General features: G+C 46.0%; 1 protein-coding gene across 4 annotated transcripts in view; it reads left to right on the top strand.

The window, feature by feature from the left end:
* The window catches only part of PDE4DIP (phosphodiesterase 4D interacting protein), a 204117-nt gene that overhangs the window by 61294 nt on the left and 120323 nt on the right, over positions 1–22500 (top strand). For 3 of the 4 annotated variants that reach the window (XM_084756810.1, XM_084756809.1, XM_084756800.1), the window contains exon 4: positions 11833–11943. In XM_084756810.1, coding sequence (XP_084612936.1) covers positions 11833–11943 — 111 coding nt within the window. Of the gene's footprint in view, positions 1–11506; positions 11586–11832; positions 11944–22500 lie in introns of those variants that run through there. The other variant, XM_084756803.1, reaches the window with a different exon arrangement.

Here is a 22500-nt window from a genome sequence, read left to right as displayed (position 1 = left end):
GGGAGATGCTGAAATCAGATTTACCCTTTTTCTTCTTAAATTTATTTTTATTTTTATTTCATATGCATTGGTGTTTTGCCTGCATATATGTCTGTGTGAGGGTATAGGATCCCCTAGAACTGGGATTACAGGCAAATATGAGCTGCCATGTAGGTGCTGGAAATTGAACCTGGGTCCTCTGGAAGAGCAGCCAGCGCTCTATAGTCACTGAACCATTTCTCCAGCCCCTTGGATTTGCCTTTTAGAAAGTTTTCTTTGGCTTCAGCATGGACGTCTGAGTTGGAGACATAAAACCTAGAGGCAGAGAGACTCAGCTACCCAGACAAGCTGGGGGTGATACCAGCAGATAGGCGACAGGCCGATGAAAGAGTGAGATTTCAGAGATATAGTTGACAAGCTTCATAAGGAAACCTAATAGTTAATATGGTAACATTTAAAAATTGCCACCCACATTGAAAGCCATGAACTAGGCGTAGAACAAGTGAAGGGTAAGAATGACTGTCGCAGGTATTTTTCTTATGACAAACACCTGACAGAAGCAGCTTAAGGAAAGAGGAGCTAATTCTGGTTCATGGTTCTGGGAAGGCGGCCCGTCGCGGTGGGAAGGCGGCCCATCACATTGGGAAGGCGGCCCTTCATGGTGGGAAAGCGTGGTTGTGGAAGGACTGCCCATCCGAGGCAGGTGGCTCATGAAGCAGCTTGCTCATCTCAGTGGATTGGAAAGCAGAGTGCTCAGGCCGGAAGGAGAACCTGGCTCTAACTCTTAGCCCCTCCTCTCTCGCCCTCCATCTTCCTGTTAGGCCCAAAGTCCTAACGTTTCCACAACCACCCAAGATAGTGCCACCAGCTGGGGACCAAGTGTTTGAGCACAGGAGCCTGTGGGGGACACTTCACACTCAAACCTTACTGTCACTAGCTTACCCTTATTCTCATCCCAGACTATAGGAGCTGCACACTTGCAGAGTACTTTGAACTTTCTCTTTAATGTATGAATGAGTTACTTGTTCCAAAGCCATGTCTTCTACTGGCACCTGAGCTCTGTAATAGCACAGACCATGCTGTCTTTTCATTGCCAGATACAGAGAGTAGCAGCGTGCCTGACACACAGTAGTCATGCCCTGCTTGGTTATGCTACCACTGAGAGAGAGAGCAACTGGAAATCTTGATGTGGTGTGTGTGTGTGTGTGTGTGTGTGTGTGTGTGTGTGTGTGTGTGTCTGTATGTGGTGTATATGTGTAGTGTATGTGTCTCTGTGTGTAGTGTGTATGTGTGTGTGTCTGTCTGTGTGTCTCACGTATGTGTAGTGTGTATGTGTGTGTGCGTCTCGAGTATGTGTGGTGTGTGTGGTATGTGTGTGTTTGTGGTGTGTGTGTGTGTATACATGTGAAGGCAGAGGAGAATGCTGGGTATCTGGAGAATGTTGGGTATCTGTCTCTCTTCCTTATTTTTGATTAGCTAGGCTGTGTGGCCAATGAGCCTCCTCGCCACCGCGCCCCCCACCCCCCACCCCATACCTGCCTCCATCTCCCAACATCAGGGTGGATGGGCACGCACAGCCATTTGCCTAACCTTTACATGGGTTCTCTGGATTTGAACTCGGGTCCTCCGGCTTTCACAGCAAGTGCTCTTACCCGCTGGACCACCTCCTCCCCAGCCCCAAGGTTATCGAAAATCTTGAGGCCTAAGCAAGGTCACTGTTTGGTAGTTTCCCTTTTATTGCAGAAGCTCAGCAAATGATCTTTCTGAGTTGAACCTGCTATGGGCACACCCCAAGTTCTGGTGGTAGTGTTGACTGAGCTAAACTGGTAGGGGATCTAGTTTGGAGCCAAAGAGCCCTTGGGTACTGCCACATCACCACAGTCCACCTGTCGCTTCCACCATGCAGCTCACTTAACTGTCTCTGGCAGCGTTATTTCTGGACTGGCCATCTATTTCTGGTGGCCAGGGAAGTTGTTTGCTTTGTTATGTTTTTTTTATATAGTTCCCAGTGCTCTGGTGTGGGGCGAATGCTGATGCCTTGTTATTCCAGGGCTGTGGGTGGCATGGGTGTGTGACTGTGGCGGAGGATGCCATGAGCGACATCATCTGAACCCTCATCCTCTGTATGAGGATGCTGTCCAAGATGCGCTCATTGGTCAGCACTCTTGTCACCAGGCTGGCTATTTCCAGAGGAGGCTGCCGAGGGCGGGCGTCCATGTGCTTCTGAGCTGTAGGGCAGAAAATGGAATGGTTTTAAATTTTGCCACTTAAATGACTCAGGAGCTTCAGGAATGATATAGTCGTTTCAAGCTCTTGCTTATTGTCCCAAAGGGGAAAAGCCAGGTCAGTGTAGCATCCACTGTTATCTGAGCAGAGACTCTGCATTGCAGTGAAAGGGTTTGAGGAACGCAAGAGCATGTGGCGTGATCTTGATGAACAGTTTCCTCGTTAGACTGTCAGCCACATGCAGGTGCCGAGCATGTTCACGGGGGTGGCCCAGTGGATATGGTCTCCTTGTATCAAAGTGTAGGGTGGCTTGTGTTTTGGGACTGACTTAGGTTTCTTATGATAAAACATGGGTATTGAAGGCCACTTAAGATATGTAGGTAGACTTTCTGTTAGGGCCTGTGATCTGTCTCGGATTAGCCATTTAATATTTAATCATTTTGACTTTATGTCTGTGGACCATGTGCATGCAGTACCCTCACAGGCCAGCATGGGTCAACTGGAGCTGGAGTTACAGATGGTTGTGAGCCACCATGTGGGTGCTGGGATCCAAAGCCCAGGTCTTATACAAAAGCAGTCAGTGCTCTTAACTTCTGAGCCATCTACAGCCCTAATACACCTAACATTAGGCACGGTCTGTTCTAAGCCACATGCCTTAGTAAGTTGAGTTGAACTATCCCCAACAAATGAATTTATTTGCGATAATTAAAAAAAGAGTTTCTAAAACATGAAGAATTAGGCAAATTTCTCTCTTAGGTTGCTTTCTTTCTTTCTTTCTTTCTTTCTTTCTTTCTTTCTTTCTTTCTTTCTTGGAATGGCAGCTTTATTAAGACACAATTTAAGTACCTCACTAAATTCACACTTTTATAGAGTGCATAATCCCGATTGTGCAGGTGTCACTGTTACCCAATTCCAGCACGTTCCTACACCTCAGAAGAAGCCTCATGGTCACAACAGCCTCTCCATGCTTCACTAGTCTAGTATCCCCACTTAGATTTGTCCATTCTGAGAATTCCCTACAGAAGTGATGCATCATCTGGTCTTCTGGACCTGCTTTTCCCCCACTAGTAAGTGCTTTCAGGGCTCACCCACGTGACAGCCCGCATCAGAGCATCACTCTTAGGGGTGAATAGTGTTCTGTTACATGGGTATCCTAAGTTCAGTTCAAGGACATGGTGCTGTGGCGAGCATCATGCTCATGCTTTATGGAGCCGTTTGTTTTTAATTCTTTGGGTTTGTATGGAGGAGATGATTTCTGGGCCCATATGGTAATTGTGTAATCTTTTGAGAGCTGACTTTGGTGTATTTGTCTTGAAAATAGAAAAAAGGATTTTCGTTTTGTCTTTGTTTTAGGCACAGGCTCAGTCAGGTCCCCTAAGGGCACAGGGCCAATTACTTACCGCTCAGATGCAGTTTGGAAAGGTATTGGAGGCCTGGGGCAGAGGAGGAAGTAACTTGTTAGTCACAGGTGTGTCACAGGCGCATAGAGGTCACAGATGTGCTGAAAGAGGTCCAGATAACTGCACGATATGGAGCCAGCTGCAGGAAGTGTGGCCTATGGCAATCCTGTCACTTACCTCAGAGGTGATGGTAAGGGCAGAATGAAGTAATATTCATGCAAGTGCTGTCTGCACTGTAAATCCTATGTATTGGGGACTGCTCTAACAGAGACAGCATACCCATGTCCAAGGAATTATAGGAATTAAACGTTCAAACATACAACCAAGTTGGCCAGAGATCTGAGAAGTTCGCTCAGCCAGATGCAGCAGTGCACGGGTGTCATCGCAACACTCGGGAGACAGAGGCAGGCAGATCTCTGTGAGTTTGAGGTCAGCCTGGCCTGCAGAGCGAGTCCAGGACAGCCAGGGCTACACCAAGAACCCTGTCTCGGGGCTAGAGAGATGGCTCAGTGGTTAAGAGCACTTGCCTGCTCTTCCAAAGGACCCGGATTCAATTCCCAGCAGCCACAGGGCAACTCACAACTGTCTGTAACTCCAAGAGCTGACACCCTCACACCAACGTGCATAAATTAAAATTAAATAAAAAAATGTAAAAAAAAAAAAAAAAAAAAAAAGAACCTTGTCTCAGAAAAAAATAAAAAAATAAAAAATCTCTCCTGATCTAATAGCCCCATCAAAGTCCCCCTTCAGATAACATAAATACTCACTACTCTTATGGTATATGACCATAAGTTCACTATGTCTGGTTCTACTAAAGAGGCAATGTATCTCCACAAAATTGATAGCTGCCTCCTTGCTGTTCCCAGTTTTGTTCCTTTAAGGGCGGTTTATTTTTAGTTATGAGCTGTTTCACAAGCGACAGGAATGTATGAATGATAATGAGATAATTGTTTAAATATCCATCCTCTATTTTTATCTAGTTATCCAAGGCAGATAACTAGAAGTTACCGACCCAAACGTGGCTGTGAGCCTCCTGGCAGCCCCGGGACCCATACACAGCTTTCCTATTTTCAGCTTCTCTGAAGTCCCCCAAATCACACAGTTAGAAAATAGCATTGTGTTGCACTTGGTGGTGTACGCCGGTAATCTGAGTACTCAGGAAGGCAGAAGCAGGTGGATCTCTGTGAGTTCAAGGCCAGCCTGGTCTACAAAGTGAGTCCAGGACAGTCGAGGCTACACAGAGAAACCTTGTCTCAAAAAGCCAAAATTAATAATAATAAGAAGAAGAATAAGAATATACATCAGAGCTCAGATTTGGACCTAGGTGTTCTTGGCTCAAAAGCTTCTCCACAATTGCATAGTGTTGCGTCTGGGTATACTCGCACGTGATCAGATATTACCTTTTTATAAGTGGTTAATTCACTATCAGGTACTTGTCGGATTGCCATAATCAAATACCCCATGAGAGTGAAGGAAGGAGAGGTTTGGCTCACAGTTTGAGAGGCGGTGGGTGTGGCCGAGGGAGCCGGTCTGTCTGTGAAGGGAGCGTGAGGTGGCTGGTCTCATGCCGTCCACAGGCAGGAAGCAAAGGGGACCATTGCAGAGCTCAGCTTGTTGTTACTTTCTTTCTTCTCAGGTCAGCTTGAGGCCCCAGAACATGGTGGGTGTGGGACTTCCCTTCCTAGTTAAACCCAAACACTCCCTGAAAAACTGGTCCACGGTAAATGCCGGGTGATTTCAAGTGCATCACACAGGGATACTTAAAACATTTTCTTGCCTTCCTTGGATTGCCATTTAAAGCTACATAACCCTCCCTCCAAATAACACAAACTATGAGATGTCAGGACATCCCATCAGTTAAGTTTAAAGTATAGAATTTATATTACAGTTGAAAAGAATGAGACTATTCAGATGATTAATTCTGGTCCAGAGGAACTATGTTTTTAGAATTTAAAAAAATGCTAAGAGATGCTAAGAGAATAATATGTTTTCAAGCAAGTCTATTATAGGTGCTATCTGGGGGGTCTGAATATGATTAAGCAAATGTCAAGCTGAGTTTTTTAAAGGCTGGCTTGACAGTTGGCCTTGTTAATGGAGCATGACTTACGACAGCTGGGTGGTAATTCTCTTCCCACTGCTGGCATTGATGGAGTCATTATTACAGCCTTATTTCAAGACTGGACTAATATATTATGAAAGATGCAGAGAGGAGAAGCTCAGGAAGGAACAGAGGAGAGCCGTTTATCTCTGGAAAGAAACTGTTTGGAAAGAAGAGAAAGGAATCTGAAATGTACTGTGGGGAGGAGAAAAAAAGAAAAGAAAACAAAACAAAAACTAAGAAATGCTTAGAGCCTGCAGTTTTTGTCCTAAGCAATGTGGCTCTTCGCCAGACACAACAGGCCTGAAGGTGCTGACGTACTACATCAAGTGTACAGCCCAGGGTATGGGGGTTTGCTTGCAACGCTACAAAACAAAGCAAACAAACAAAAAGCAAAAAACCAAAATAACAATAATAATGATAATGAAAGAAACAAAAAAGGAAAGAACCTCTCTTTCCTCTCTACCCCACCATCTTTCCCCTCATCTCCTCGTCAGAACGTGCCTCAAACAGGAAACTCTTGGGTCCTCCCCTGACAGCCAAGGCCTCCTCAGCAGGCTTTTCCCCAAGTGCTGCAGCCCTAGACGCGAGTCCTCTGTACTTTTACGCTTGGCTTCTTCATGCTGCCTCCATCCACGCAGGCCTGGTTCTTTCTGTAAGGAGAAAGAAGTTCCAGTTCTCCATGGAACCTTCCTAGACAGCCTCCCCTGACTAAATCCCCGGTTCCTCCTGACTGTGGCGTTCTCAGGGTCCTTGTGTGGTAACAGTCACATATTACCCCTCATCCGGTCAGAAAAGCCCAGATTGTGCGCCGTTCACGCGAGACTGCTAGAATACTCTCTCTATAAAACAACCTGTTTCTATGGAGAAATGCCTTCAGGCATGCAGACTGGATTGTGGTACAATCAAACCCACTGAGAACAGAGATGTTAGTAAGTTAATTGTCTGTCTAGTCTTTCACCCAGCACTCATTCATTGAGCGCCTCCTGTATGCTAGGCACTATTTTTGGTCCCGGTGGCAAAGCAGACCCACCCCCGGTTTTTTCATGGAGAGTGCACGCTGATGGAGAGAAATGTCAGAGACATGGGTAAATGCAGAATCAAGGATTATAATGGGATGTCGTCTTAAAGCAACGGAGTGCTGGGGCGGGTGTGGGGTAGGGTTTAAAATGAGGTGCTCTGTAGGAAGAAGATTCGGCAGCTATCTCAAAAGGAGCACGCCACGTTGCGAGACCAGCTGCCTCAGAGGCCCAGAGGAACGGGGCTCTTGACTGTTTTTTGAGAAAGACCAAGACTAGCCAGCACAGCTGGAACAGCATGTGCAGGTGGAAGGTGCAGCACAGCAGAGGGAGGTGCAGCAAAGGAAATAGAGGAGGGGAGAGGGAGGAAGTGAGGGGATGGGGCCCAGATCTACCAGGGGCCTGTACTTTAAGGAATGTTGAGTTACCATCACCGTCTACTTGGAATTGGCTGTTTCCAGCCGAGAAGCCACATGGTGTATTCAACAGGGTCACGCAGGCCCTATGGTTAGGATAGACCATTGGCAAACAAGGACAGCAGCAGAGACACCAGGAAAGGGGGGGCTACTCAGGTAACTTGGGGGAGGGGCCAAAGGATCTGGAATGCAGTGGAAGAGATGCTGTGGCAGGGGCCCATGGCATCCACTCCACGTATTTCTGATGCATGTGTGTTGTGAACAGTGGGATTTGCAGACACATGAGATTGTGTGTGTGTGTGTGTGTGTGATAATGAGTCAGGAGTGACTCAGAGGTTTTGGTCTCATCAACTGCATATCTTGAGTTACACAGGTTGGAATGGGCTCCAACCAGGAAAGACCATTTTCTAAGGATGCTCAGGAGTTCAGATTCAGACCTCTCAAGTAGGAGGTATTAGTGTTCAAGTGGAGCTTTCTACCAGTGAGGTAAATATAACCCTCGCAGGCCTGTAAACCTAGGAAGTTAAGTAAACAAAGTATCATTTTCCTATGATTGCCATTTTAAGAAAGCTGATTTCTTTGGAGCTTTAAAGCAAACTGTTACAAAGTTTCAAATTCGACAGGGGGTGTAGAGGCAGATTTATTTAATGCTGGAGAAGAGTGTGTTGGGGTCTGAAGGGAAGGGGTGGATCTCACACAGTGGGGCGGGGAGGAGTAAGCAATGGAGCCTATTTTAAGGCTTTGCGGGAGGGAAGGGACAGAGTCTCGCACTGTGGAGAAGTGAGGAAGGTCTAGTTAACGTGTGACTTAGAGGAGGCAGGGAGGCTGGGAGGAAAGGCACATTTAGCTAAGGTGAATTCATTTTAAGGTCAGCTGGAGGGGGGCAGTGTGTCCCAACCTTGTGTGCTTGAAGTATGAAACTTCTTGGCACCTGCCATTCTCCTGAAATCTACATTAGGAAGAAAGTTTGTGCAAATTAACCTATTTAGAAGACAGTGGATTCACAAAACATATAACAAAACATAGAATACTTATCTGGTCATTAACTCCACTGATAATTTTAGGGAGTGCCCAATAAGTATCAAGCCCAGAGAATACAGGCACAAAATAATTCCTTGCCAGTCTCCAAACCACTGGGCTCTGATTGAAATAATTGTAGGCAGTCTGTAGCTGCACTGCTGGGTGACTATTCCTGCAGAAGTGGTATCCAGTTGTTGCAGAGACTGTAAGAGCAGACATGTAACTCTCTGGCCCTTTATGGCGATAGAGGAGGTTAGAGTCTACATGGGAAGTCACAGAATTCCAAATGGTCCCAGTAATCCACCAAGACGATAGAAGCAATATCCAAAGGCGGTGCATGAACACTTGGTGAATGTTAGTATTTGCTTTTCTAGCATTTGTTTGTTTGTGTTTTGTTTTTGTTTTTGTTTTGAGACAGGGTTTCTCTGTGTAGCGCTGGCTGTCCTGGACTTGCTCTGTAGAACAACCTGGCTTCAAACTCACAGAGATCCACTTGTCTCTGCCTCCCCAGATGCTGGGATTACAGATGTGCGCCACCACATCTGGCTCACTTTCCTGGGATTTCGAAAAGGGGAAGAGAGCCAGGGCAGGGCAAGTATGATTTTGATGGAATTCCAGCTAGGACCTGAAAGAGGAAAAGAGGTGGGATGTCTTAAAGAAATGTGAGATCGTTTTCTCCGTAGCCTAAGGGACGGAGAGATGCCCAGGAGGGGTCCTGACAAGCTTTGAGTTGTAAAGGCATCTCCTTGACTATAATATGAAGAGCGGATGGCTGTGACAGATTCTGGTAGACATGGTTGGACTCATGTCATGAAGTCTGTTGCGAGGGTGTTACGTTCAAGCTGACCTCCCTAGCAAAACTTTGGGTGTGTGGTGAGAAAACTAAGACTGGCTCACTGAGGAGATAAAACATAGAACTAAACGTGGATTAAACATGGAAGGAAGTCTGTAGGGAAAGAAAACCTAGATCTGCCAGGACTTGGCTTCATGTAAGTGCTGACATTAAGGAAATGCAAACACAAAGCAAACCACGATAGTAAAGGGGCAGAATGGGTAGGAACAGAACAGAAGAAAATAAGTGTATAGGAAAAACCTCAGCCTCACAAAGATATCCAAATTCTTACATGCTTTTATTTCTTTAATTAACCCTTTTAATGGAATTATTCTATGTGATTTAGGGGGAAAAAAGGATTCAAATTAGACAACCAAAACCTAACTACACACTTTGTGTGATCTGCCAATCCAACCCCCTTGAGCAAATGGAAGTGGTAATATTTTTACTAACCCATTCTGTGCCTGCCCATTTCATTTTCTAGATGAGGACGGGTCTGTGTCCAGAGAGGTACACCCTCAGGTCACACAGATAGTAGCAGGACCAGTACCAGAAACTTTGTCAACATGGCTTCCTTATGTTATCCAGGCTGGCTTCAAACTTCTGGGCATCAATAATTCTCCTGCCTCTGCCTGCCAAGAAGCTGAGATTGTAGGAACATACCCACGTGCTCAGAGAAGTGTCATTTTAGTTTTGATTTTTATCCTCATTGTCACTAACTCTCAATAAACTTCACTTACTCTGAAAGTTAAGGATTTAATGGAAATGTAGGATTTTTATGTACAGATTTTTAAATGAGTAATTTTTTTAATGTGAAGTATTTTTGTATTATAATGGCAAGACATGTGTTCCCTTCTTACAATCTCATCCTTCTAGAAAAATAGACTATTTCGTTGCACAGTTCTCATTCTGGATTCCTGAAGCCACCTGACTTACTTTTTCCTGTCTTTCATGGCAAACTGCAAGTCCAGTCCAGTTGCTGCCAAAGCATTCTCTGTTAGCATCCCAGTAGTAACTCATTTTCTTCTGGGTTCTCTTAGACTCAGTGTTTTCAAACTACAAGTTAAGATTTACCTGCTATACAGTGAGCCAATTTAGCAGCTCACTCCCAGAAAGAGAAAGAGAAATTATCAGATGGTAACACACCATTGAATAAGTGTGTGTGTGTGTGTGTGTGTGTGTGTGTGTGTGTGTGTGTGTATGTGAGAGAATGCAAAATATAAAGAGTTTGAAAGGCACAAATGTCAAAGATTATGGTATAGAAAACACCTTAACATATTGTGACCAAGTTTGTAGCCGTTCTTTGGAGTTGTGGTTGTTTTTGTATTTCCCAGACAGGTTTTCTCTGTGTAACCTTGACTGCCCTGAACTCACTTTGTAGAGCAGGCTGGCCTCGAACTCACAGAGACCTGTCTGTTTCTGCCTCCCTGAGTGCTGGGATTACCAGCGTGAGCCACTGGCCCAGCTTTATCTTCACCTTTGTACTCAACCTCTGGACACAGAGGAAAAGGTTAACTCTTACCATTATAAAGATCCAGAAAGAATGGGAAAGTTGAAAAGTAGGTAGGTTGGAGGAGAAATGGATGTTTGCAATAAAATTTTTTTAATTTAATTTCCTTTATCTCAGACGTTAATAGTAATTTTATCCAACCTGGAATTACTAAGTCAAGAACCTCTTTTGGGATCTGTGCTATGGGGCTGTCTCCCAGTCACCTTCAAAGTCCCATGTGATGTGGTATAAATAATACTTCCTGCTAATGTTGCAGCTGTCACTCAAGGGTCTTAAGTTGCTTTACGAGCAGGATCTGGTGATGATGGCCGGGCTCCATTAGGCAGGTGCGGGAGTTGAGTGCCTGAAATCTCTGGTCTCCGGGATGTCGCCTGCCTCCCCGCTCCCCCACCCCCAAGCACTCCCACACTTAATCCCCAGAGGGTGGAACCCTTGGGCCTCCCTTTGCTCCACTGAAAAACAGTTTGCAAAGGTCCCTGTCAGCTAAGATTCACTCTTGACTGCGGGGTGTGTATGGGGAGCAGAGAGGATGGGGGATAAAGCCTAAAACTCAACAGCCCCGAACGGACATGGAGAAAGGCTGAAGACACTGGCTACGCTCTGGATCAATAAGGGGAATTGGAGTCCTCTCTGGTCCTGTCTGTAGAGCCTTAAGATTTACACGTGACAGAAAGAGGCTACTTGGCTCTGGTCACTATTCTGTGAGCTACCTTATTTCTTGCTTCTACTTGCACCCCCCTCCACCCCCTCCTCCCACCCCACTTGCAGTTCCCTCTTGCCCTTGCAACCCCAGTGTCACCTTAGCCACCATTTTCCCATTTCCGGGAAGAGTATAGGGGTGTGCGGGGGGGGGGGGCGGGGGGAGTAGCCATCAGTCTCTTTCTTTCCAAAAAGCTGCTAACTGCCCACTGAGCCTTGCCGCTCCAGCGTGGTGGTGGGGGGGGGGGGGGGAGGGGGAGGCGGGGCGCGGAGAGTGGTGGCAGCGGTTGACAGCCCTGTCCTGTTTGGAGTCGGGTTACTGCCACTTGTGTCTGTATTCACACAGCATGTTCCTCCGTCAGGGATTCCGCAAATATCTCCCTGAGGTAAAAAAAGAAAGCTCGCTGTGCTCCAGCACCCAGAGCTGAGAGCCTAGTCCCAGGTTCTGGAACAAACCAACAGCGGCCATGTCCCCTTAAGCCTTCAGGGGTCCTACAACCTCATCAGTGTCCCAGCCTGCCCGCTCCATGCTGTGGCAAGGCTGCACAGAGTTCCTGGGGTGAGGGGGCGATCGGGCATGCTCCTCCCCATGGGTCGCCCACCATGTCTAATGGATATCGCACTCTGTCCCAGCACCTCAATGACCTGAAGAAGGAGAACTTCAGCCTCAAGCTGCGCATCTACTTCCTGGAGGAGCGCATGCAACAGAAATATGAGGCCAGCCGGGAGGATGTCTACAAGCGGGTGAGTGAGTGCTGCGCACCTGGGACTGTTTGTCTAGGGCCAGCGGCGTCCTGCTGCCCTGCGATGGACAGGGCTCTATCTGGGCGTTTTCCTGTGACCTCAGGCAAGCCCATTCCCCTCTCTGGGCTTGCTTTTGTCCTTCTTTCTCTGTCGCTGGAGGGGGCTGCGCAAAGCCAGAAGGCTCCAAACCCAGTTGCGACACACCTGGACTAAAACGCAGATCCGGTGTTTATCCCAGACACTCACAGTTAAGGGCCGAACAGGGAAGTGCAGAAATTTGCATTTTAAATGAGCCTGGGGAAAGTAACTTTGGCCACACATTCCCCTGAAGGCCTCTTCTGGCTTTGGGTCTTGGGAGAAAAGATGGTGGTATGGGGAAACAACAACAGAGGATACTTTTTTCATTGAGAAATTCATATTTTCATTTGAAGGCGGTCAAGCAAATACACATCTGATGCAGAATAGTAGACGTCTTCGTCCTGTTTGCCCTAGAATAGAAAAGAGGGTACCCATTAGAACGGTTGAGCGAGGCAGGAGGGAGAATGACCTCCCTGGACAGGGAGGGCTGTCTTGATTGGTGCAAGTGGGCTGGCAGAGCTGAGGCTGAGATGAGACAGCAAGTTGGTAAGAGGACTTCAAGTCCTGATGGGTTACAAGGATTAAGTTTCCTGGCTGGTCACTACATTGATTTCCTCAGGCCTCTTAGGGCCTAGGCAAGAGGTGGTGAAGGTTGCAGGTGTCCAGGGTGGGTTGCCTCCGGTTTTATCAGAGCTCCCTTTTAAATACCCAGCTGTCTGCACCAGAGAGCCACACCTTGACCTACCCCAAAGGCTGGGAAGGTTTAGATGCCACCAGCTAGCTTTTGGATCTGAGAAAGCTGCTGGCTGAGACCTACATGATGATTTGGTCAGTTCAGTTACTATAGACTGGCAAATCTGGGAAACCGTCTGCCCTTTTCTGAATGTCCATGTTTTCTTCTTACTCTCCCGATGCCTCTCCCAGGCTCATCTTCATCTTCTCCATCTCTGGAGAGTGCGTGAGTGACCGAGTGAGTGAGCTAGCTTGTCTCCTAGGAAGCTGCCAGAGGTCCAGGGGACTTGATGACACAGATGAGGAGGATGCACAGCTGTGGGGGCCTGGGACTGGGAGAGCGGACAAACTTCTTCACTGTGTAGCAGCAGGAAGTGTCCCCAAAGCAAGGCAGAAGGGGCAACTGCTGGATCACGGGAGGGAAAAGGTTTTCTTTTCCCCACAGCCAGGTGACTACTGTTTGAATCAGTTGGCCCCATTCTCTGCCATGTATTGGCTAAGGAGAAACGATGCTTCGGGAAATGCTCTGGGTGGGATGGGGACCTGTAATTAAGTAAATTATGGCAGCTGCCACAAGGTCTGGGGGGAAGTCACAGCAGCGGCTCTCAACCTTCCTGACTCTGCGACCCTCTAATACAATTCCTCGTGGTCTGGTGACCCCAACCATGAGAGTATTTTGTTGTTCCTTCATAATTATACTTTTGTCACTGTTATGAATCATAATGTAAATATTTGACGTGCAGGATCCCACAGGATGAGACATACTGCCCTAAAGGCTAGGTTAAGGGCTAGGAAGACAGCTCACCGTGCTTGTGTAGCCCTGGGGTTGAGCCACAGCAGCACATAACCTGGCCATAGTGGTGCATACCAGCAACCTTAGTGCTCTGGAGGTGGACTCAGAAGGACATGGAGTTCAAGCTAACCCTATATCGAGAATCTGAAGCCAGCCGGCTCATGTGAGACCCTGTTGTCATCGTTGTTGTTGTTTGTTTTGTTTTGTGACACAGGGTTTCTCTGTGTAGCCCTGGCTGTCCTGGACTCACTATGTAGACCAGACTGGCCTTGAACTCACAGAGATCCACCTGCCTTTGCCTCCCTGAGTGCTGGGATTAAAGGCGCGGGCCACCATGCCCGACTTAAATTTTCTTTTTATTTGAAAGGTAGAACATGTTGAGGTGAGAGCTCACTGTGTATCCTGGCTGGCTTAAACATGTGATTGTATGGCTTCGACCCATTGAGTGCTAGGAATGTAGATGCCCAGGCACCTGACTTTTCATTTTTAAAAAAATACCCATTTTCATTTCATATGCACTGATGATTTGCCTGCATGTGTATCTGTGTGAGTGTCAGAGCCTCTGGAACTGGAGTTACAGACAGTTGTGAGCCGCCATATTGGTGCTGGGAAATAAACTCTTCGTCCTCTAGAAGAACAGCCAGTGCTCTTAACCACTGAGCCATCTCTCTGGCCCCCAAGCTTGCCATTTTAATGATTAGCATCACGGACGGGGGTGGGGGCTGGGGAGATGGGGTGGGGGTGGTGGGGGGTGGGGGTGGGGGGTGGATCTATCCCAGTGTGTAGTGATGAGGTATAGACAGAAACCAGGAAAGTTCTATTTTGATAGAAGAACCAGAGATTCAGGGAACAGTGCATCAGGAGCCTTCCCCAAGCCCCCCTAACCCCCCACCCCCAACTCCATTCCATGCACCCCCCTCACCTACCCCCGACCCCATCCCCCCTACCCTACCCCAACCCCCCACCCAATCCCCACTAGACAAGCCTTTTAACTCCTCCAAACCTGTTCCAGCCTCTTCAGAGCTGGCATTCAGAATAACGCTTCAGGCACTGAGATGCATTTGTTATATGAATAAATAACAGCCATGAAGATGAAATACAATTTCCACCAACTACTTTGTAATTTAATAGCATCATACTTAAGGGAGAGGGTAATGGTTATGTACTTGCTAGTAGCTACTGTGGTGTTTTAAACATGAAATAGAGATTTGGCTCTTTATAACATGACCGTAATGGCAAGTCTTATGTGCACGCTTGCTAATTACATCGTGGTTCCTCAAGGCTGGGAAGATTAATCACTGGGGAAGACTCAGCAGGAGTTACATGCCCAGCACCACACAGCAGGGGTTACATGCCCAGCACCACACAGCAGGGGTTACATGCCGAGGACCACACAGCGGGGCTTACGTGCCCGGCCCCACACAGCGGGGGTTACGTATCCAGCACCGCACAGCGGGGGTTACATGCCCAGCACCGCACAGCGGGGGTTACCTGCCCAGGACAGCACAGCGGGGGTTACATGCCCGGCACCACACAGCGGGGGTTACATGCCCAGGACAGCACAGCGGGGGTTACATACCCAGCCCCACACAGCGGGGGTTACATGCCCAGGACAGCACAGCGGGGGTTACATGCCCGGCACCACACAGCGGGGGTTACATGCCCAGGACAGCACAGCGGGGGTTACTTGCCCAGCACCCCATAGTGGGGGTTACCTGCCCAGCACCACACAGTGGAGGTTACATGCCCAGCACCCCATAGTGGGGGTTACATGCCCAGCACCCCATAGTGGGGGTTACATGCCCAGCACTGCACAGTGGGGGTTACATGCCCGGCACCGCACAGCGGGGGTTACATGCCCAGCACCACACAGTGGAGGTTACATGCCCAGCACCCCATAGTGGGGGTTACATGCCCAGCACCACATAGTGGGGGTTACATGCCCAGCACCACATAGTGGGGGTTACATGCCCAGCACTGCACAGTGGGGGTTACATGCCTGGCACCCATAGTGGGGGTTACATGCCCAGCCCCACACAGCGGGAATTACATGCACAGTAAGGCAACCAGTTCTGAGGACATCTGTTACTATACTTTGAGTTTTCTCTCATGTTGGACAAACATTTCTTTAAGAATAAAACTTTATTTCTAACTACAGACAGTTAAGTTAGATTCCCTGCAAAAATTTCAGCATTGTACAAGTAATTCTTTAAAGAAAACCAATGTGTTTGAACATATGTACTACAAGCCTATTGTGGATATTTATTTATTTATTATTTTTAGATTTTGAAACTTAAGAGGAAAAAATGACTGTCTTGGTGTGAGATATCTAAACATCCCACCATGGCAACTTCCAGGAAATGGGGGGAACAGGACAGGGAGAGGGTCTGTGCTTCTTTTGAAGTGGCAAGTCTTCCTTAGGTGGTCAGTTGGCTTAAAGACAGAGTTGAATTGATTGAGAGACAGACAGGAAGGAGAGGCTGAAGTGGATAAATGCTTTATTGGGAAGGAAGCTACATGAAATGTTCTTTTCCATAAGAGGAGTTGTAAAATCCAGAGTTATACTGAAACCTAAAATTATCAAGTTAAAAGCAAATTTAAAAAGCACTCTGGAGTTCCTCTCCTCTAGGCCTTTTTAAAAACTGAGAAAATCATACCAGACATACATTTATTAGAGTATTGAGTTACACATAAAACAACAACAACAACAACTGGGCTGGAGAGATGGCTCAGTGGTTAAGAGCACCGCCTGCTCTTCCAAAGGACCAGGGTTCAATCCCCAGCAACCACATGGCAACTCACAACTGTCTGTAACTCTAAGATCTGACACCCTAACACCAACGCACATAAATTAGAAATTTAAATAAAATATTTTAAAAAACAACAACTGGTTCTTTGAAACTAGCTACTATGTGTTGAATATTAAGTGTCCTTGAAGCTTTGGATTTTGCAAATATTAATAATTTAATTTCATGTATGTATTTACCCTTAGCACAGATAAACAAGAACATACACCTATGTAGTTAGGGACCACTGCCCCCTCGTGGTATCAAATAGTAATTGCAGGTTCAGCTGCAGGCAAATGGGGTGGGATATCATTGACTATACAAATCAAGCTAAGGAGTAACCGCTAAGGCATATATCTCCCAACAGTGGATCAAAGGAAAGAGAGATAACACTGCAGGTGGTCCACAGCTGGGTATGGCGACTCTTGCAGGACAGACTTCATAGCATTGCTGGACAGCAGCTGCTGTGTACGTAATTTCTGGGTAGCGTCATGGCTGACCTGCTTGTTTTTCCTACCTAATCCTGGACCTTCTCTTCCTACTTGAATGTGCAGCCACTAGAAATGTGCCCAAGCCTGGGGTGTGTGAGATCTGCTGCTGTGTAATTAACACACAGACTCCAAGCAGCACGCTGAAAAACGCCGGCCAGTCTTTGGCCCTGTGATGACTATTTTCTTGCCTAGACTTCTGTGCTTTTCAAATGGCTCAAGGTTGCATTTTAAAAATGGAATTTAAAATGTGACAAGGCTGAGCCCAAGAGTAGAAAGTTGAAGAGAAATGCAACGTTGTCATCCTAAATCAGAGAGGGTCAGTGTACAACTTCTGGGTCCGAAGTCCACACGATTCATAATCAACAGTTTTCTTTAAGGAATTACCTGTAAAACTTTCACTTTCTTTACAGAGAATCTAACTTAATTGGTTATGGTTTCATACTTTTATTTTTATCTCACACACACACACATATCACATTAGTGCTGGTCCTGTATTAGATCCGCCTGCAGCTGGAGTCACAAGTGGCTGTGAACTGCTGAACCTGCGTGGTGAGAACCAAACTTGGGTCCTCTGAAAGACCAGCATGTGCTCTGAACCAACGAGCCATCCATCTCTCCAGCTGTACTTCTATTTCTCAAGACACATTCTTCCAAAATGAAAGTACCAATAATGCTGGAAGGCGAAAGTGAATTTGACCTTTAGACAGAAGTAGAGAGCTTTGTCTCATTCCTTTATAAGCCGTCAGCTGCCTGAGTTGAGATCTCATCCTCTTTAGTTTTCTTGCCTTTAAAGTTTTAAAGTAGCAATTGTGTGTGTACGTGTGTATGTGTGTGTGTGCACATGTGTGTATGTGTGTGCATGCGTGCATGCATGTGTGTATGTGTGTGCATGTGTGCATGCATGTGTGTATGTGTGTGTGCACATGTGTGTATGTGTGTGCATGCGTGCATGCATGTGTGTATGTGTGTGCATGTGTGCATGCATTCCTATGTGTGTGTGCACATGTGTGTATGTGTGTGCATGCGTGCATGCATGTGTGTGTATGTGTGTGCATGTGTGCATGCGTGTGTGTGTGTGTGTGTGTGTGTGTGTGTGTGTGTGTGTGTGTGTGTGTGTAGCTTGCAGGAGTCAGTCCTCTTCTCCCACCGTATGGGTCTGAAAGATTGAACTCAGGCTGCCAGGCTTAGTGACCAGCACCTGTACTGGCTGAGCCATCTTGCTAGCCCAGTTTTCTTATCTTTGAGAGCAGACGATCCTGTTCCCAGGCAATCTTTAAGGCTTGTACGTAGCACACTTTGAACAACCCTGTGGCTTCATCGCCCACCAAATTGTCCTTCTCCTGCTATCACAATGACACTAAACGGTGAGTGTGGCACTCCTGCCATGGAGCCTTGGTTCTGTCACTCACTGCCTGAGCTAACGTGGGCAAATATAGAACATCCATTTCCCGTTTGTGTGTTAAGTGTACTGTAGTAATAATAGTAATAGTGGTAGTAGTAATTTATTAATAATAATTAATAAATATTATTATAATATTTATAATGAATACATTATTTTTATTTATCATTAATTCTTACTTATTTAAATATGTAAAAAAAGTCTTGTTTTTTGAGACAGGGTTTCTCAGGGTATCCCAGGCTGTTCTAGAACTCAGCTATGTTGATCAGTCTGGCCTTGAACTGGTAGTCTCTGTGTAGAACGGTTTGACCTCGAACTCACAGAGATCCACCTTCACCTGGCACTGCCTCTGACTGCTGGAATTGAAAGTGTGGGTCACCATGCCTGGCTACTATAATTTTCACCAGGGGTTTAAAGTAATCTCCTTTTACTTATCAGAATGGAAAGGTTAATTTAAGAGCAGCCCCAGGCAGGTCCTGCAGGAGCATGTCAAAAGTCATTTATCATCAGAGATGGCAGGTGGTTTCATTAGTGCTACTGCCCCAGAATATTCCAGAAGGGCAGGATGGACAGGGTGGGAGGGGTTGGGGGTGGGGCACATTGATGTAGATGATGCTGACCTGGTAGGCCTGGGTTAAAGTAGGCTTTTGTCTTAGTGTTTGTTTGTTAAAGAGAAAAGTTTAAAAAGAAAAAAAGGTTAAGATAGAAAATAAAAACTTTAAAAATTAAAATAGAAAATTGTATATCCTTAGCTTTTAGGCTAAGGATATTAAAATATTTTTTGTACAACCATATAGTATGTTTATATTTTGACTTGTTATCACAAAAGAGCCAAAATAAAACAAATTAAAAGTACATAAAGTAATGAAGTTACAGTAAGCTAAGGCTAATTAATAATGAAAAGAATTAAAGGTAAATTCAGCACAGCCCAAGTCTACAATGTTTATAAAGTCCACAGTAATGTTGAAGGTGCGACAGGCCTTCCCAGTCACTTACCTGTCACCCACTGACCACACACACCTTCCAGCCCCTCAAGCTCCATTGACAGCCAAAGTCTATACAAATCTAGTATTGCCTACCTTTGAACTATATTTTCTGCTTGGGTGTTGCGATTCGCCAATGCTGCTGTGCATTAGTTGCTTGTGGTATTCAGTATGGCAGCGCATTCATTACACAGTAGCCCTAGAGCGTAGGGGGCTGCACCATCTGTCCTATGTTGCTTTCATAGTTGCAAAGAGGCTTAATGACACCTTAAGCAATGCATGGCTGTGCTGTCATTTCTCTGAGCGGAGGTAGATGAGGTAGTGGACCATGTCCTGTAGGTTTGGGGTAAGACTGACTGAGCCAATGATAGTCAACTGACTAAAGCCATTTTCTGCAGCTGGAGAGATGGCTCAGAGGTTAAGAGCATTGGCTGCTCTTCCAGAGGTCCTGAGTTCAATTCCCAGCAACCACATGGTGGCTCACAACCATCTATAATGAGCTCTGACACCCTCTTTTCGTGTAGGCATACACACACTGTATACATAATAAATAAATAATTCTTTTTTAAAAAATTATACTAAAGCCATTTTCTCTGGATCATTTCTTGTTTTAAATCAGTTTCTTTTCCTTTAGGAGTGAATTTGGCCCCATTTTTCCTGTTTGACTGGATTGCCTACAAATAATAGAATCTACTTCATGTATTGCAGTTGCCGGAAACCTACCCTGATCCCCCACATACAAACATTCCTTCAAGGAGATTAAGTAAGAAAGGCTGAGTTTGTTTAAGATTCAATCCAGCTCAGTGCACTTGGTAGGGCCTTTCCGTGGTGTGTTTTATCATTCTCATTGCTACGGGAGACCTGTGCACACATCTGCAGTAGGCTTTCTTCCTCCTCCTCCTCTCCTTCCTCCTCTTCCTCCTCCTCCTCCCCTTTCTCCTCTTCCTCTTCCCCCTCCTTCTCCTTCTCCCTCTTCTTTCTCTTCTTCTTCATTCGTTAATGCCTTTCTCCACTAGCAGCTGACACAGTAAACAGTGTATGGTAGTCAAGAGATATGTGACTCAGTGCAGGAATGCATGTATAGTACCCGAAGGAACACGAGTAATGAAGTGAGCATTTGAGCTAGAATTTAAAATAGCTATTCTTTCAACAGTGCCACCCCTTGGCTGTTGCTGTGCAAATCTGGATGTGCACAGCTATTAGGAAGAATAAGGTCAGACAAGAAGTGTAAATTATGTAACTATTATCAAAGGGGTAAGTAAAATGATTTGAATTCTATTTGATTTTGAGTTTCTTTCTTTCTTTTTCTTTTTTTCTTTCTTTTTTTGTTCTTGTTTTTGTTTTTTTGAGACAGGGTTTCTCTGTGTAGCCTTGGCTGTCCTGGACTTGCTTTGTAGACCAGGCTGGCCTCGAACTCACAATGATCCACCTGCCTCTGCCTCCTGAGTACTAGGGTTAAAGGTGTGCGCAACCACCGCCTGGCTTGAATTCTATTTGAATTAGAGGGGGCTCCAGAATTTAGTTTGAGATTTGCTTCCCAGTGATCAGTAAAAGATTCTGAGAAGGCTCGTGTTTGTAGCTCCGATGCTGGGGGTAGAGGTGGTGGAAGGCAGTGTCAGTAGTGTGTGGGGGGGGATGCAGAGGTATGTGGGGGCAACACAACAAAAACTGATGGAGTTAGGCAGATGCTCAGCATTCACTGGCCAGTCTAGCCCAACTAGTGCATTTCAGGTGCAGTGGGAGACCTCTGAAAAACTATGTTGAGCACCAATACAGGAAGATTCCTAATATTCATCTCTGGTTTCTAATCTCTCTCTCTCTCTCTCTCTCTCTCTCTCTCTCTCTCTCTCTCATTCATACACTCATACACACTCACACATACCACACTTATCACATGCACCAAACACACACACACACACTGCATACTCACACATTCACACACACCACACTTACCACACGCACCAAACACATACACGCATAACACACTCACACACACATACACACGTACCACACACTCACATACACACTCATTCACACACCCACCACACACTCACACACACACACACACACACACACACACGAAATGTATAATCATAAAATATGTAACAGAATTCATCTTTGCAGCTAACTTGAAGAGGGCGGTTTTGTGCACTCACACTGTGTGTGAGCATCACTCCCCCGTCTGCAGACCAAGTGAAACTGTCTTTATGAGACACCAGCTTCCGGTTCCCTGGGCTCTCGGCCATCTTCGCTCTGCTTTCAGTCTCTGTGCCCTCCCACTTCTCGTATACACGCAATAACACACTTGTCCTGCTGTGACTGGCTTCTCATACTGCCCCGGGTTCTTCCATTACAGCTTGTGTTAGATGTCCTTGTGTTTTAGGCTAAATACCAGTTTGTCACATGTTAGTCTGTGTCTCTCCAGACCTACTACCTCCACCACTTGGCTATTGCAGATAAGCTTTCTGCCATCACAAGTTGGTAAATGTCTGCTTGAGTTGGGTTTCCATACCCAGACAAGAATTGTAGGAGTACATGGTAATTCTGTGTGTAATTTTACAGGAATTAATACCATTTTCATACAGATGAACCATTTTACAGTGTACATTGGTTTCAACTTTTTCTTTGAACATTTGTTCTCTCTCTGTCTCTGTCTCTGTCTCTGTCTCTCTCTCTCTCTCTCTCTCTCTCTCTGTGTGTGTGTGTGTGTGTGTGTGTGTGTGTGTGTGTACATCCTAATGTCATGGAGACATATCCTAGTGACAAATATTTAACAAACATTTGGGTTTGATGAATATTCCCCACCTTCTTCCACTGTGTCTCCCCGTAGGAGGATGGATGAGCATGCCTTCAGGAGCCTGGGGAAGCTGAGGGTGGCAGTCAGCACATAGAGCATGTGCAGAAACAGGGAACTGTTTATACGTAGCTTGACTGGGGCACATGCCTATAATCCCAGTGTTGAGAAGGCAGAGACAGGGAGATCCTTCAGGCTTGCTGGAAAGCCAGTCCAGACCAGTTAATGAACTCCAGGTTCAGGGAGACACCTTGTCTCAAAAAATAAGCTGAAAAAGGATTGAAGAAGTCAGTGTCAACCTCTGACTTCCATATCCTCACACACACACACACACACACACACACACACACACACACACACACACACCTCACTAAATAGTTTAGCTACTATTACCTTTTGTCTCTTTCCTATCACATATTTTTCTTATTAAAATTTTAATTGTACATATTTCCTGTCATAAACAAATCTTAAAGTGTTTGTAACTGAAACATTTTCCAAAAG

Source organism: Acomys minous, assembly GCF_964271855.1.
Source record: "Acomys minous genome assembly, chromosome: 14".
NCBI lineage: Eukaryota > Metazoa > Chordata > Mammalia > Rodentia > Muridae > Acomys > Acomys minous.
Note: the sequence above shows the minus strand (reverse complement) of the source record. Positions and strands in the feature narration are given on the sequence as shown.